The sequence below is a fragment of the Taeniopygia guttata genome, chromosome 7 (assembly GCF_048771995.1).
Source record: "Taeniopygia guttata chromosome 7, bTaeGut7.mat, whole genome shotgun sequence".
Classification (NCBI taxonomy): Eukaryota; Metazoa; Chordata; class Aves; order Passeriformes; family Estrildidae; genus Taeniopygia; species Taeniopygia guttata.
In genome coordinates this window covers 17322829-17338747 of record NC_133032.1, presented here as the reverse complement: position 1 = coordinate 17338747, position 15919 = coordinate 17322829, and the positions used below count along the sequence as shown (strand labels likewise).

Sequence of the window (15919 nt, the reverse complement as noted above, 5' to 3'; positions counted from 1 at the left end):
GCATGAGATAGAATAATATACAGAAGGATACCTTAATTTAGCTGCAATTTTTTTTTTGTTGTAACAAAGTCCTTCTGCAGCTATAAGTTTCTTACAACCCTTGGAAATGAAAAACTTTAGGAATGTTTTTAAATCTCAATAAGAAAATATTTAGTCTGACATGGGTGTTGAAAATACATTTGTGTTACTGAAGATTGGTGTTCATGTAGGTGCTGGTAAAATAGCCTTGACTGGTAGTGCATGCTTCAAGACCTTTCAAACATCAGCACCTCTGTCTTGTAATGGGCTGGTATTTCTCTTCAGTATTTCTCTTCTATATTTTCTTGCTCAGTTTTGTTTTTTAGACATTGACTAATTTTGTTTTACATTGTTGCTCATAGATGCCTCTAGATCTGTCCCCTCTTGCAACACCAATTATAAGAAATAAAATTGAAGAACCTTCAGTTGTAGAGACAACTCATCAAGATAGTCCTTTACCTCATCCAGAGTCTACTACCAATGATGAAAAGGTCAGAACCTTTATTTTTCTCTTTTTGGAATTTACTTTTTGACTTTCTGATGATCTGTATATTTATTGTATATGGTGATAGCCATGCTGCTTAGGTAGTTGGACGGAAGAGAGTTTTCATTTGCCACATTGCAGTGGATATATAGGTAACTTGTTCAATTCTTCAGTTACCTTTTTTTTTTCGCTAGAATAATTGCTTCCAGTAAAACTGGCCATCCAATAAGGCCAGAAAAGAAATCAAATTTAAGATTTATGCTGCCTTAGAAAAGATTAAAAGGGCTCTTTATTCTTGTTTATGCATCATCTTTAGTAGTGATCACTTCAATATATGACTTGCAGTGTTTTCATCTTGTGGAGTTCTCTTGAAGTACAGAAAATGAAGCAAAATTAATGAGTTAATTACTTGTAGTCTTCAGTAAATACAAACATTAGGAGCAGACCATAATAAAGCATAGATATTGCTCTAGTCAGTCTTTATGTGCATCTTCAGTGGGCAGTTTGTGTATGAGGGGCTTAGGTGCCTTACTCCCAGAAATCAGCAAGACTCTTTCAGGTCTCAGGTAATTCAGGTTGGAAGGGACTGCCAGATTTCCTGCTCCAACTTCCTGCTCAAAGCCAGGGTTACTTCTGAGATCAGACCAAGTTACTCACTTTGCCCAGTCTGGTCTTGAAGCCCCTGTGGGAGAGAGGCTGCACAGCCTCAGTGCCACCTGCTCCAGTACCAGGCTGTTCCTGTGGGCAGAACGTTTTTCTTTGGATCCAGTCTGAACCTCTCTGGTTTCAACTCTTATACTGCCAGAGGAACTAATGTGAGGACAACCTGAAATGTGTGACAGAAGTTGTAAAGAGTTTCAATTCAGATTTGTCCTTACTAAGTTTTTCTGAGGTTTCATTAGTTAGCCACGATGAGTAATCATGGTTAATCAAGGCAATCATGCAGTCTCAAAAATAGTAAAAGCATTTTAAAGGAATATATGTAAAAAGCTGCTTGGATCAAGTGAATCATAGTTCAAATCTTAAGTATTTATTTCAGAGGTTAGTTTATTTTTTTTTTGCTGCAAATACTTATTCCAAGTCTTCTTAATCTAACTTTGGCACAAGGTAATATTACTATCTTCATACAGTCGTGGGTCAGTATCTCATTAGCAGCATTACAAATGAAAATCCTATCTCAGTGTTTGGCAGTATTTATAAACTTGTCTCAGTGATGATGCAATTTCAGTGTGTCACTGTGACACTGCTGCTGCTCAATGCCATTCTCATGTCTGATTGTAGAGACAAGCTGGGCACGGCTGAGGGTGCTGGAGTGTACAGCTCAACATGACCTGCAGAGATTGAGAAATGTGAGCAGAGTGTTGTTTAGTTAGATTTTTTGCTCTCCTTTTGCAGATGTATTGAAGGAGAGAAGGGATTTTTTTCAAGCCATAGATGGTTTTAACTGTAACCATTTTATTGGCTGTATATATTTTAATAGTCTTAAACGATTACAGCCTATTTATGTATGTACAAGGCAGTTCTAATTGTCCTTGTAGTTGTCAAAATAATTCCTTGGAGACTCTCAAAAAAAGTATGCTTAATTATTTTCCTAGTTTTTTGACAGTTTCATGAGTTCTGTTAGGCTTCTGTAGAAGTAAATATGTTGCTTTGAATAGACCAAGATATCATTAGGAGTGTATAAAGTCTTCAAGCCTTAAAGTAATAAGAGCTTTCAAACATTATTGTATTTTAGTAACAGGACTTTAAAAGGGCAATCCTCAACAAAGTTTTAAAAGTTGCTTAGTTGTTGCCAAGTAGCTAATTACCTAATTTAATTACTTTAAAACCAATTGTTTTCTTACATAATAATCAAGTACAATATTAGTTCTGGTCCTCTACATTTCTGTATAAAGAATTCTATGTATTTTTGATATCATTAGAAAGTTATTGCATGAAATTTGCTTTTAGATAGGAAATAATTGCAACTATGCACATCTGAGAACATTTGAAGTAACTATCCTGTTCTGTAATTTCCTATTAAATGGGTTTTAGTTTCAAGAATAGGAAGTACAAGAACTGGAGAAGTCCTTTTAGTAAGTCTAGTACCTTTGGGTAGGCTTAAACTTCTGTCCTGTAAGGAAAGGTAGGTAAAGGTAAGGTCACTTTCACATAATCTTATGATTGCAAATTCAACTCTATCTTTTTGTTCTTTAGGGGAATATATTTACAATGTATTTTATTCCAGACAAAATTTATACTTTATTAGTGCAATTCATTAGTGATCAGTTAGAATCTTCCATCAGACTGCTGGATCTATAGTTTTGTGTTCATATGTTTACGAAATGTCAGTTTACTTTAAAGCAATACTTCTTGAATCTGCAGCTTATATTTTTGCCATGTTGTTATAGTAAAAGGCACCTGCATGCATTTTTCAGTGTAGCAAAGAGCAAGTTTGTGTAAAGAGGAGATTGAAAATGCTTTTGCAGCTGTATAAACACTGCTTGCCTAGAGGCAGGAGGTGGTACTGACACACCAGTAACTTCTAGGCTGGGTTCAGAAAGTGTTCAGAGTCAGGCTGATTGGGACTCTGAGGAACCTGATCTCGTGAAAAATGTTCCTAGCCATGGCAGAAGGGATGGGCTGGAGTGGTCTCTGAAGGTCACTTACAGCTCCAAGCAATCTGTGATTCTGTGTAAGTCCTTCCAAGGGTCCATTTTTTATCAAGTGTACACATAATCTTGGTTTTGTTCACATGTAAGAACCACTGTGATGTGTTTGAGTTGTGCAGCTTGTTCTTGCTAGCATAAAGATTCAGCTGGTGTTCTGAGCTCTGAATCTCCCACAGTCAAGCAGTTCAGTCTCATTTATAGTCTCCCTGGGACTCCTGAATAAGATCTGGAAGATGTTATACCAAGTTCCTTACTTGCAAAGAAGTGTTTAATCATGTCTTGATATGATTGGGCTTTTTTTTCTTTCTGTTTCCATAATTCTATATTAGTTGTCTCCTTTTTACAGAATGCTCATCTGTAGTGCTAAGTGCAGTCAAATATTATACCCCAGATTGATACAAAAACTATTTCACTTTCCTCAGCACAGCTCACTTTTATTCTCCAAAAACTCTCATTCACTGTGAATAGACTTTTAGGTTCCATGGGAAAAAGCATGAATGAACTAGTGAACCCTGATGACAAATCTAGCCTCTAAGCTTTTGGAGGGAGAAAATTTCATCATCTCGAGTATTTTCTTTTGTAAAGTTCACAGTTTGCCAGCAAGCTTACAGTTCTATGAATTTCTCAGAGGATCTCACGCATTTGTGCATTAATATATAAAAAGACAAGCAATCTACTTAGAGAGTTCAGAGTTTACTACTTAAAGCTTTGTGAATGAATTTTCAAAACTCAAGCTTCATTTAAAGAAAATAATTATCAGTGCAGCCTGTGTGACATAGGTGTAGAGATTTCTCTTTGAATTACCATTTACCAGCAGAGCAACTAAAGTTTGCTGGTCTTAAGAATGTGGTTTTCTGTATCATTGATTGCAGTAGCCATTGTCAAAAGAATAACTTGGCAGCAAGTCTGTCTGAAGGTAAATTTGAAGTCTGGCAATATCAAGGGTTTTCTGAGAAGGAAGGCATTGGTTACAGTAAGGCCTTTCTGGGTTTTCAGAAACAGCAAATAGAGGTGCAGCATTCAATTGATAATGTGCTTTACCTGGTCACTAAGCTAAGACCTATAGGGATTTCTGTCTACTCTTCATTTGTACCTAAGAAAGTTTAATTTCTGTGTTCAAATAATTATTTCTGCATCAGGATATGCATATATTTTGCAGAGCTCTGAATATAGCATTTCAAGTACTCTTATCACTCTAATTAGAGAGCTACAGGTAAAGGGTCAAAAAAAAAATCTTGTTATTGTTTTTACTGAGCCATAAATGTCTTGTTTCTCTTGTTTAAATCTAGAACAATGGACTGAAACTGAAAAGTACATAAGGACATCATAAAACATTTTCCTTATTCGGAGTGTGGGTAAACATGATGGTGCTGGTAGTACCATGGGTTTCTTGGGGAAAAAAATAAAATCTGATCAAAACTGAATTAAAAACAATAAGAAGTAATAGTAGCCTTAGAATAAGTTGAGCCAGGTTTGTCATAAAAGTAAAATCATTGTTGTTGAAACAGTTTTACTTTAGTGGTTTAATTGATTCATCCAGAGGGAGTTTTTTGAATGTTTTTAATTGTATAACTGATTCTATTTGCATAATGTTACAGAAATTCTGATTTGTTCCATCAAAGTGCATTCATTTAACAGTTGGAATTAGTAGTTTGTAATTGTATTTTACAAACTGATGAAGCTTTATTTTTCCTCAGGAAGTGTCACTGCAGCAGACTGCACAGCCTACATCAACAATAGTTCGTCCAGCATCACTCCAGGTTCCCAATGTACTGCTTACAAGTTCTGACTCAAGTGTTATTATTCAGCAGGCAATACCATCACCAACTTCTAGTACTGTTATCACCCAAGCTCCATCATCTAACAGACCAATAGTGTAAGTTACATAAATCTTAGTAAAACATTTTCTTGCAGAATTTGAAAATCTGATTTACTTTCAGTTACTGTTTCTGCAGTTAATTATGAATTTGAGATGCTTTGGTGTAATGTGGTGCTTTACGACACATGAAACATTGGACTTTCACTACATGTGAGATATAATGCCATGTTCTCCACATCACTAAGTTCATATTTTTGACCTCCAAATAAATATTACATTACACCTGTAAAGAAACAAACCAGTTTAAAATAATGTGTAAACTTGTTCTCTTCTCTGGATAAGTTTTCTTTTATATAGTTCATTCCTTTTTCAGTCCAGTTCCAGGTCCTTTTCCTCTGCTGTTACATCTTCCTAATGGACAAACCATGCCTGTTGCTATTCCTGCATCTATCACAAATTCTAATGTGCATGTCCCTGCTGCAGTTCCAGTAAGTAAGCATGATGCTATATTAATTTGAAAGTGGAGCAGTTTGCATAAGTGCAGCATAGAACTTAGTTTTAAGCACCTTGATAGCTGTTTTGGCTTCAGAGGGTAGTGCTGTCAAATGCTCTCTATTATGATAACATACTCAGGTTTTCTTCATTTTTATACTTTATCTGGTCAGCTTGTTAGACCTGTCACCATGGTGCCTAGTATCCCAGGAATCCCAGGGCCTTCCTCCCCACAGCCAGTGCAGTCTGAGGCTAAATTGGTAAGTGAAAAACTCCATTATTCCTCAAGAAGAATAACTTGAGAAATTAATTACATTCTATTGCTTTTTAAAACAGCTTTAGTTTTCTTTTATTAGTCTAAATTCTGCAAATACAAATTTAATAAAACCAGAAAAATAACAGCTGCATTTATTTTACAGTTCTTTCCAATTCCAGCCTATGTTAGTTCTGTTCTTAAAGGCCGTTTTGATCTTATTTTTAGTCATTGTTTTAAATAAATTTTCTAACTAAACTCCTTCTTACTTCTTGTATCAGAGGATCAGAAATGCTAGCTGGGAGAAAGACAAGATTAGTAGCATGTGAGCATTTCTTTCAGAGAAGCAGAATGTTTCCTCCCAAAAGAATGATATTACATAAAAAAACTAAGAAAAATATGGGGTTTTTAAAATATTTTCAGACTCCCAACTGAATATAATCCATTTGGCAAGAGTTTTGCTATTAAATATGTAATACTTATGTAGTTATTAAATTATTCTGTGTGGAGGTTGTGTTGGGTGTTTTTGGGGGGAGTTGAGGATTATTTGGAGAATGTCTAAAACAAGCAAAATATGGGTTTGTTTGTTTGTTTTTTATTTTGATTGGGGGGTTGTTCTTTTTTTTTACTTAATATTAGTGACCATTTAAGGTGGTAGTTTGAATTAATCTATTTACTGAAATACTTTATACAGCATTAGGCAGTTGCTTCTCTTTTTTTCTGTCTTGTTTGTTCCAACTGTTCTAAAGCAATAGACAATCTATTATTAAACAATAATTAGTCTGTTTATGTATTTACAAGATGCCTCCATAAACAGTATGTATCCTGTGAAATAGTGTTCCTCTTCCTTCAGCTCTTGCTTTGTGCTAAAAGAGAATCAGGAACACCTGCTAGATAAAATACATTTTTCTGCATTGATATTGGTAAGTGGGAGGATGCCCTTAACATTCTTATATATCTCATTTCTCTTGATCTAAACCTGTGGGCTTTCTTTCCTTACCTGTTTTCTGTTCTCAAGTTACAGTATGAGAAACAGTGAGTCTGTTTATTCTGGACTAATAGGATTCCTGTAGAGTGAGCACACACACCTTGACCACATTCTGAAACCAAATACTGAAACTGCTGTGGAGAGCTGCACTGACTCGGCTTAACACTATCAGGTCTTCCTTCATTTCCCTGCTCTGTTGAGCACAATGACTTTTGAACTAGTATAGAGAAGGACATAAGGGAAGAAGGTCTGTGGTTTTGCATCCATGTCACCCTAGGAATGGGAAAAGGAATCTTTTACTACCTCAGAAAATGCTTAAATGTAACCAGCTCTTACAAAATTAATTTACCTTAAATCCAGAAGAAAGAATGTAAAACAAGTGAAAGTAAGAACTGTTTTCTTGGAAACTGAACATGTGTTAGAGTCAGGAGACTCACGCTCTGAATTCTGTCTGAAATCCAGGAGGAATTGGTTCCAAATAATTTTTTAGATGGAAAAGAAATTAGGTTTTTAAGCATATTACTGAGTGATTTGCTCTTAGAGTGATTTAAAGGCGGAAAGGATATACATGTGTTTGGTGAAGACTTTGATCTCACATTGGAAGAAGCAATCACTCAAATGCAAAGGAAAACAAAGATCATTAGACTTAAAATTTAACAGTCTCATTAGCCTTCTCGTTACAATTTAGCTAATATATGCGCTTCAGTGATTGCTTATCTTTTTTTTTAAGTGAGACTGTAAAAAGGGTTTTTGCAGTATTTCCTTTGCTTGTTGCTTAACATGAAGCATGAGCAGAATTCAAGAATATCAGAATTATGTATATTTCTTATGCTCATTTACTTTTATATAGTGCCTATTCACAAAAATAAAAAAACTAATTTCTTATCCTCCTGAAAGTAAAAGCAATTTAATGAGAAACTTAATGTTTATGTAGAAAAGCCTCCAAGAGTAAGACTAATTCACTGTGCCATGGGATGCATTGTTGGCAGATATGTGATGCTTTATTAACTGCAAAGTTCAATTTAATTTTTAAATTCAAATCTCTGTGATATCAAACCCTTTCTTTTCATGTCTCTCTTAAAAATATTTTTGCTTGCTGCATACTAAAATCTGTGAAGGTCTGCAAAGCAGGTTTGTTTTTCACTTGTGTTCCTGATTAAGCCAACAGAAGACCATATTTAGTTTTACAGCTCACTTTTCATTTCATTAGTAGTTCACATTTAATGTTGAAAAATAAGCTAATACACTGAAATTTAATAAAATAACATGGTATGTTTCATGTATTAATGGTATACTGTAATTTGTGGATTTATTGGAATGATTACGTTAGCTAAACACTGGAAACGTGCCCTGTGCCCTTTTGCCTGTTATGGCCACATTTCTCCTTCATGTTGGGAGGCAGTTCTGAAGGGAGAGGAGTCCAGGACATCCTTTAAGAAGTAAATCTTAAAGGTGCAGGAGCAGGCTGTCCCCACATGCTGGAAGATGAGCCAGCAGTGAAGATTGGCCTGGCTGAACACAGAGCCTTGGCTGGAACACAGGAGAAAAAAGGAAGTGTATGACCTGTGGGAGGAGGGGCAGGCAACTCAGGAGAATTATGTGGATGTTGTGAAGTTATGCAGGGCCAAAGCCCAGCTAAAACTTAATCTGGTTACTGCTGTCAAAGACAGCTAAATATATTTCTCTAAGTACAAGAACAAAAGGAGGTCCAAAAAGAACCTCCATACTTTATTGGATATGGGGGAAACATAGTGGCAAAGGATGAGGAAAAAACAGAAGTACTTTAATGCCTTTTTTTGCTTCAGTCTTTAATAGTAAGGCTAGTTCCTCTCTGGGTACCCAGCACCTTGAGCTGGAAGACAGGCATGTGGAGGAGATCAAAACCTCTGTAATCCAACCTGCTACAGCACTAAGACATACAGAAGGTTATGGGGCTGGATGGGATCCCTAGGGCACTGAGGGAGCTAGGGAAGAAGTTCAGCAAAGCCATTTTAAATCATTTACCAGCAGCCCTGGCTAACTGGAGAGGTCTCAGGTGACCAGAGGTCAGTAAATGTTATGCTCATCTTCAGGAAAGGCTGGAAGGAGGGTCCAGGGAACTGCAGGCCTGTCAGCTTGACCTCTGAGCTGAGGAAGATCATGGAGCAGATAATTTTGATTGTCATAGCACGCACAGAACAGCCAGGATCAGGTCCAGCCACCATGGATCTGTGACAGGCAGACTGCTTGACTGACCTGCTTGGCTTCTCTGAGAAGGTGACCTACTTATGGTGGATGAGTAAAATGCTGTCAGTGTTGTCTACGTGGACTTTACTAAAGGCTTTGACACTATTTGCCACAGCATTCTCCTGGGGAAACTGCTCATTGCTTAGACAGATACAGTCTGCTGGGTAAAAACAGTGGCTGCATGGCTGAGTCCAAAAAGTGGTGGTAAATGAACTTAAATCCCATTGGTGGCCAGTTACAAGTGGTGTTCCCCAGGGCTCAGTGTAGGGGCCAGTTCTGCTTAGTATCTTTATCAATGGTGGGGATGGGGGAATGGGTGCTCCCTCAGTCAGTTTGCAGATGGCACCAAGTTGGGCCAAAGTATTGGTGTGCAGAAGGGTAGGAAAGCTCTGCAGAGGGACCTGGACAGGCTGAATCACTGGGTTGAGGTCATTTGTATGAGGTTCCACATGGTGAAGTGCTGGGTCCTGTTCTTGGGTTACAACGACCCCAGGCAGTGCCACACGCTGTGGGCAGGGTGGCTGGAAATCTGTTTATTGGGAAAGGACCTGGATGTCCTGGTCTGCAGCCAGCTTAACATGAACCAGCAGTGGCCAGGTGGCCAAGAAAGGCAGTGGCATCCTGGCTTGTATTGGAATCACCAGTAGCGTGACCAGCAGGACCAGAGCAGGGATTGTTCCCCTGTATTCAGCAGTGGTGAAGACACACCTCGAGTTCTGTGTTCAGTTCTGGGCCCCTCACTGCAAGACACATTGAGGTGCTGGAGCATGTCCAGAGAAGGGCAGTGGGGCAGGTGAAGGGTCTAGAGAGAAAGTCATTTGAAGAGTGACTGAGGGAGCTGGAGGTGTTTAGCCTGGAGAAAAGGAAGTTCAGGGAGGACCTCCATGCTTTCTACAGCTACCTGGAAAGGTGGGTGTGGCCAGGTGAGGCTCAGCCTCTTCTAAACAGCGACTGATAGAATGAGAGAAAACAGCCTCAAGTTGTACCAAGGAAGGTTTAGATTGGACATTTAGGAAAAATTTCTTCTCAGAAAGGGTTGTCAAGTATTAAAACAGGCTGCCCAGGGAAGTGGTGAAGTCACCATCCCTCGAGGTGTTTAAATGACATGGAGATGTGACACTTAGGGCCATGGTTTAGTGGTGGACTTGGCAGTTCTGGCTTAATGGTCAGACTTGATCTTAAAGGTCTTTTATAGCCTAAACAATTTTGTGAACCTATGAAGTCTGTCAGCATCGTATTCTTAGTGTATTGTGAACAAAAAGCCTGATGAAGGGGTGAAGCTTTGATGTTCCTTCACAACATCCCCAGGAGTATAGATGTTTGGAATTTTTTTGGCTGTTGCTTTATTTCTTACTTATTTGAGGAAAGTTTTGTTCTTTATAGACTGACCTTGCAATCTCAATGGATTTTTTCATATTGCATTATAAAATGTAAGAATAGAATATATAGCAAATACAAAAAACATGCAGGAACAGATTCCTAACTAAATTCCCTAACTTCCCTGGGTATTTAAGTAAGCGTTGTACTGTATGGGATGCAGAGTTTGGAAAGTTAACCTGGTTTATTTATATCTGCCTTTGGCAGTAGTTGTTTGAACCTCTCCTGTCTTGAAGAACCATACTTGCTATTATGGTGTTTTGCATTTTCTGCTATCATACCACAATACTATTTCAAGGTATTTTAAGTTGACACAGATCTAATAACTTCAGAGGTTGAGTAAAATTCATGAAAAACTGGTTGTAGTAAATTTAATCTGACATAGTGCCAAATTGTTGCGTTACCAGATCTGGAGCTGTCTTGTGCAGAAGGTCTCTGTTTCAGATTAAATATCTGGCACAAACCAGGCGCTCTTTTGTGCTTTGTGCCTTTCTTTGCAGAGGCTATATCTGCATATTTCAAGGAGCTAACACATTTTAGAGGTTTATAGTAAGAAAAGAACTTTGTGCTCTGATTTCATTCCTCATTGCAATAATTCATTTCACTCTTACTTGCTTACAAAAGGCTACTGTTGTGTAGACTTTTTTTTAAAAAGTGAGCGTGAGTAGTAGTTAGATAAAAGTCAAATTAGAGATTGTAGTGCTTCTTTCCTAATGCTCTAAAATTTAAATATTATAATTTAGATAACTTCCTTTCTTTATTTTTATTAACATGGGAAGAACACTTTTTCATTTTAAAACCTGTTGTTTCTTTACAAGTTGCCAAATTGTATGAAGAAGAAATGTTTTTCTTCTTTATAAGTTTGTGAATGAATTTAGTAAAGAAATTTATATTTGCTTATACAAAATCTAAATCTTAAAATAACTGGCAGGAGACGCCTTTGGTAATGGACATAGGATGCTTTCCTATAGCACAGTTAAAATTTTTCTTCAGCTGTTCTAGAAGTTGTAAAACCCTTTAAGGATAAAGGAGCTGAGGTACTTGCTGAGAATTTTTCCCACAATGGACAGCTTCTGGAGACTTTTTCCTTTGCAAATTGTCTCTCTTACAGCATTTGAAAGGATTTTTTTATTAGGATGTCCAAGTTTAATGCATAATAATCAAAACTGTGTATTTATTTCTCTGTTCGATAAAGTTTTCAGTCTGAAGTATCAAACTCCTTCAGCATGGCAGTTTTGGTTATTGATGCGAAGCAAGTTACTGAGATGTCACCTCTCGAGCTCTGCTCGTTCTTTGCTGAAATGGTCTTTTCTCTGGTTACTGTTCAAGTTGCCTGACATTAAATGATTTTATGAATTCCATGGGGGAACAGTTGTACATGGGAACAGGTTCACTGAGTGAAATAACAGATAGAAAAATGTATGCCAGCTGCAAGGACTAATAACTGGGAGGAAAAAATAGTCATAAAAAAGGAATACATAAAAAGTGATGACAGACAAAAATTTAAAAATTGTATGTGCAGTGAGCCAAATCCTTATGATTGGTGGCACTCTTGCAAGAGGCTCTCAACTGAAACAGTTGACATTAAGTGGAAGAGTGCAATAAGCACAATCTTAGGGTCTCTTTCACCACAGAAACATAGTGCTTTATGTGTTTCAGTGCTGTGAAAATACTGCGTGAAATCAGATTGCATTTTTATTTTATTGCCCCAATATTGAATTTATTGTAGTGAACAGAGCTGGTCCATTCACACCTGTGAAAGGCACTGTTACTATAGTTTTGAGCATTCTTGGATCCTTTTTCTTTATTGCTTGTAGAACTGAAGTAAAAAATGACTAGAGATTTTATTCAGACTCGGCCTTGTCTTTTATTGCTATTATTTTGGAAATATTCTTAAATTTTATACCAAGAATGACATTCAGTAGGAGTAAAATGAGTTTTGGATTTCTGTGGCGCACTTAATGTAAATTGTCCATTTTTCTGGCATGATTCCGTGTTCGTCAGTGTGCTAAAGAAACTTAGCTTTCACATACTTAGGTAAAATCACATGTATATCAGTTGCGTAGTATTTTAGGGAGGCTTAGAAGTAGATGCAATAACTGTCTTTTAAAAAAACTCCAAAAAACTTCCTCACTAAAATAAGGATGCATGATTCTAAATAACTGTAGAATTGCTTCTGATGTTCTTATGAGAAGATCTGTAATTGTATGTTTTCTGTGTATGGAGCATGAGCCTTGAGTTGCAGCTGTAAAACATCCTTTTTGAGTGTGCAGCTTGTGGGTCCAAACTTAGCATTCAGACTCTTCAGTGTGGATTGCAGAAGTTTCTGAAGAATTTCCAAATTGCTTTATATATGGAATGTTTCCCTCCGTCTCCTCCTTCCCATGTAAAACTTTTTGTCACAGTCTGAAAAATACCTTGCACTCAGTATGCAACCAGTAGACTTTTTGCAGGAGGTTTCTACTGAGAAATGACAGAGGGCAGCTTGGCAAATGTTCAGAAACCAACATTAGCTTGCTGGAGCCCGGCATGGGACCTTGTGTTCAGCAGAATTCTTCTGACCTGTCTCTCTGCATGCCGAGCTAATCAGCAAACACCTAATGAGCCTGCTCTAAAGAAACAGACCCTCTCACAACCTACTTCATTTTCATGTGTTCTCTGGGGGTGGAGAGACAAGACTTCATAAGGACTGATGATGCTGCAAAGACCACAATAATGATAATTAACTTGCTGAATTTAGAAGATTATGCTGTTAATTAGTTGCAAAATAAAGATAAGTAATAGAGGAGCAGATGGTAGGATAACACCCAGGAGAAGAAGGGTTATTACTCTGATGAGCTTTTGTGGCAGATATGAAATATGGATCTGAGTTTTTCACAAATTGTTTCTGGAGTATATTATCTTGTTTCTGTGAGCTCTTGATGGAATGATCTAGTCCTACCAAATTTTGACAGATGTGGTGAGGATTTGTTTTCAAGGATATACACAAATGATAAAACCTTGCTAATGAAGATTTTAAAAGCTATTAACCTATCTGGTTAGTTTGCCTATAACCAAATCATATCAAAAAACCTCAGTTGTCATCAAGTTTTCTCACAAAAAAATGTTTATATACATTTATTCTAATATATGTTTCTGTATTCTTGATTGTTAAATATGAGATTCTCATTGAATTTGGGATAACTGTCTCCCTACTCACAAGAAGCACAACACCCATATAGTATTTTATTCCAACATTACCTTTTAAAATATGAAACTTATTAAACACACAAACTGGAAATTGCCTTGTGAAAATCTTCAAATATTCCTCAGATTTTCACAATGTGTCTGCATTTGTGGATAATTTAATCCTTACTACTTTAATTTCAACTTTCAAACTTTGTATGAAATTAAATCTAATTATTTCCTATTCCTGTTTTCATAGTATGTTACATTTAACAATGTAATTCTCAAAAGGCATTTGTTTACTTATGAATTTACAGGATACAGTGTTTAAATGTTGGCATTATGGTAAGTAAAGTCCAACTTTGTTTGCATGTCCCAGTGCAAAGTCATCAGTTACCATCATGGGCAAAACAGACTCATCTTGACTAAATCAGTTTTGTTTATTACTAGTCACATCTGAGTAGGGTAATACACCCAAAACTTAAAAACACCTTCCCCTCTTTCTTCCTGGACCTTACTCTTCTCTACCTCCTGCCCCTCAGTAGCCATGGGGAAAGGGGAATGGTGGCTGTGGTCAGTTCCTCAGACATTTCTGCTGCTCCTTCCTCTGCTTGGAGAGGGCTCCTCTTACTCTTCACAGAATTACAGTATGGGCCAAGTTGGAAGGGACCACAGTGGTCATCTGGTTCAACACCCTGTTCCAGCAGGGCCATCCCAGAGCAGATGACACAGGATTGCAACCAGAGGGTTCTTGGCTATCTCCAGTGAGGGAAGCCTCACATCCTCTCTGGACAGTCTGTTCCAGTGCCCCTCACCTGCACAGTCACAAAGTTCTCGCTCATGTTCGGGTGGAACTTCCTGTGCTTCAGTTCCTGCCATTGCCTTTGTCCTGTTGAGCAGAGCCGGGCTCCAGTCTCTTGGGACCCTGCCTTCAGATTCTCCTGGGCACTGCTGAGGGCCCCTCTCAGTCACCTCTTCTCAAGGCTGAACAGGCCTGACTCCCACAAACTCTCCTCGGAGCTCTGTCCTGGAGCCAGCTGCCCTGGGCTCTGGGGGACCAGGAGGGAGCTTCTGGCAGCTGCTCATGGGAGCCAAACCTTGCCATGCAAACTCAATATTTTTGAGATTATAACTTAGAAATCTCTCCTAGTATGACATCTTGAAATAGAAGAAAGGTACCATTTAACTGATGTGTACTTTCACTGCTGTCTTGGATTAGGACTGATGAAAATTTTTCACATGCTGCCGAACAGCAAGTTGTGATAAAAGAAATACTTCTAAAGTTATTCAAGTCATAAATGAAAATGCAAAAAATCAAAATATCTTACATTTATAACATACAGAAGGGTTTTTGTCATATTGGTATTAAATACTTGCTAGTTTCTTAAAAAAAATACTATTTTAAAAACTGACTTGGATGTGATATGTTTACCTCGTAGTCCTGGTAGGGGTTGTTTAGAAGGTCGTACAAGATTTTACGAAGGTTTTACACCAAGATTATTTAAAGAGAGAGAGGAATCATCAACTTTACAGTTGTTGAAGGTAGATAATAGAGTTTGGTTTTAGTAATTTTAGTTAGACATGTAGAAAACGCTAAGGCCTGCTGGAGACAGGAACTGAAATGTTTTTGTTAGCTTGTTTTTCCAAGGAGAATTAGGAAGGTACAAGTTAATTCTTGAGCTTAGTTAAAGTGTTAACTATCTAAGGGCTTTCAGAATGCTGTACATATCCTAAAAATTATGGACATATTATATTAAAAAATTTTTGTTATCCTGCCCTAATACTTGCAGCTATCCTAAATTTTTGTTGTTAAAGTTGAGCACTGGAAACTGCAGTAAATTTTGTTTGTGTAATTTTCTGAAGTATCTTCTTCATTCTGGGAAACTTAGGAAGTTGATACAATAAATGAAGTGAGGAACAGCTCAGTTAGCTGTTGGGATTAACTCCTAATTTTCACGTGCACTTGAATGGTTCCTATCTGGTGTAGTGTGCTGCTAATTCAATCCAGAGCAATCTCTACAGAATAGATTTATTACAGAAGTCACTGGCTGAAGATTCCTTAATAGCAGGCCAGTAGAGGAGCGTTGGAGTTTCTTGGTTCTCTTTGTAGCCCTCAGTTAGGATACCTGCTGGTGCTGGTTATGCTACCAAATCCATGTGGTTGATGGTAACTTGCCATACTTCAGACCTGAAAAGATTTTGCAGCTTTGACAGAGGTAATCTGCAATCTGTTGTTTTAATTGTAGCACAGGATCCAGGAAAACCTGTCACTTTGGAAGGCAGGAGAGAGCTGTTAGTGTATTTCAGTGACTTAATTGTTGGGAGACATTGGATACTACAGTTTATAGCGAATATCTACATAAATAGGTGCAAAGTTTTCTGTCTATTCAGAGCTGGCCAAATGCTGGCTCTTTCTAGTATTCTTAAGAGATTCTATTAATGTTAG

The 15919-nt window shown here is 37.6% G+C and overlaps 1 protein-coding gene and 1 long non-coding RNA gene across 12 annotated transcripts in view; both read left to right on the top strand.

The window, feature by feature from the left end:
- Window positions 1–15919, top strand: part of ATF2 (activating transcription factor 2) — a 49158-nt gene that overhangs the window by 14998 nt on the left and 18241 nt on the right. For 9 of the 11 annotated variants that reach the window (XM_030277509.4, XM_072932271.1, XM_072932269.1 and 6 more), the window contains 4 exons: window positions 381–509; window positions 4851–5029; window positions 5346–5460; window positions 5638–5724. In XM_030277509.4, the coding sequence (XP_030133369.1) occupies window positions 381–509; window positions 4851–5029; window positions 5346–5460; window positions 5638–5724 (510 nt within the window). The remainder of the gene's footprint in view (window positions 1–380; window positions 510–4850; window positions 5030–5345; window positions 5461–5637; window positions 5725–15919) is intronic. The other 2 variants (XM_030277516.4, XM_030277517.4) reach the window with 1 other exon arrangement.
- On the top strand, window positions 5731–10825 carry LOC140684565 (uncharacterized). The gene is made up of 2 exons (XR_012056996.1): window positions 5731–6640; window positions 6736–10825. It is a non-coding gene; the product is annotated as an uncharacterized lncRNA (long non-coding RNA).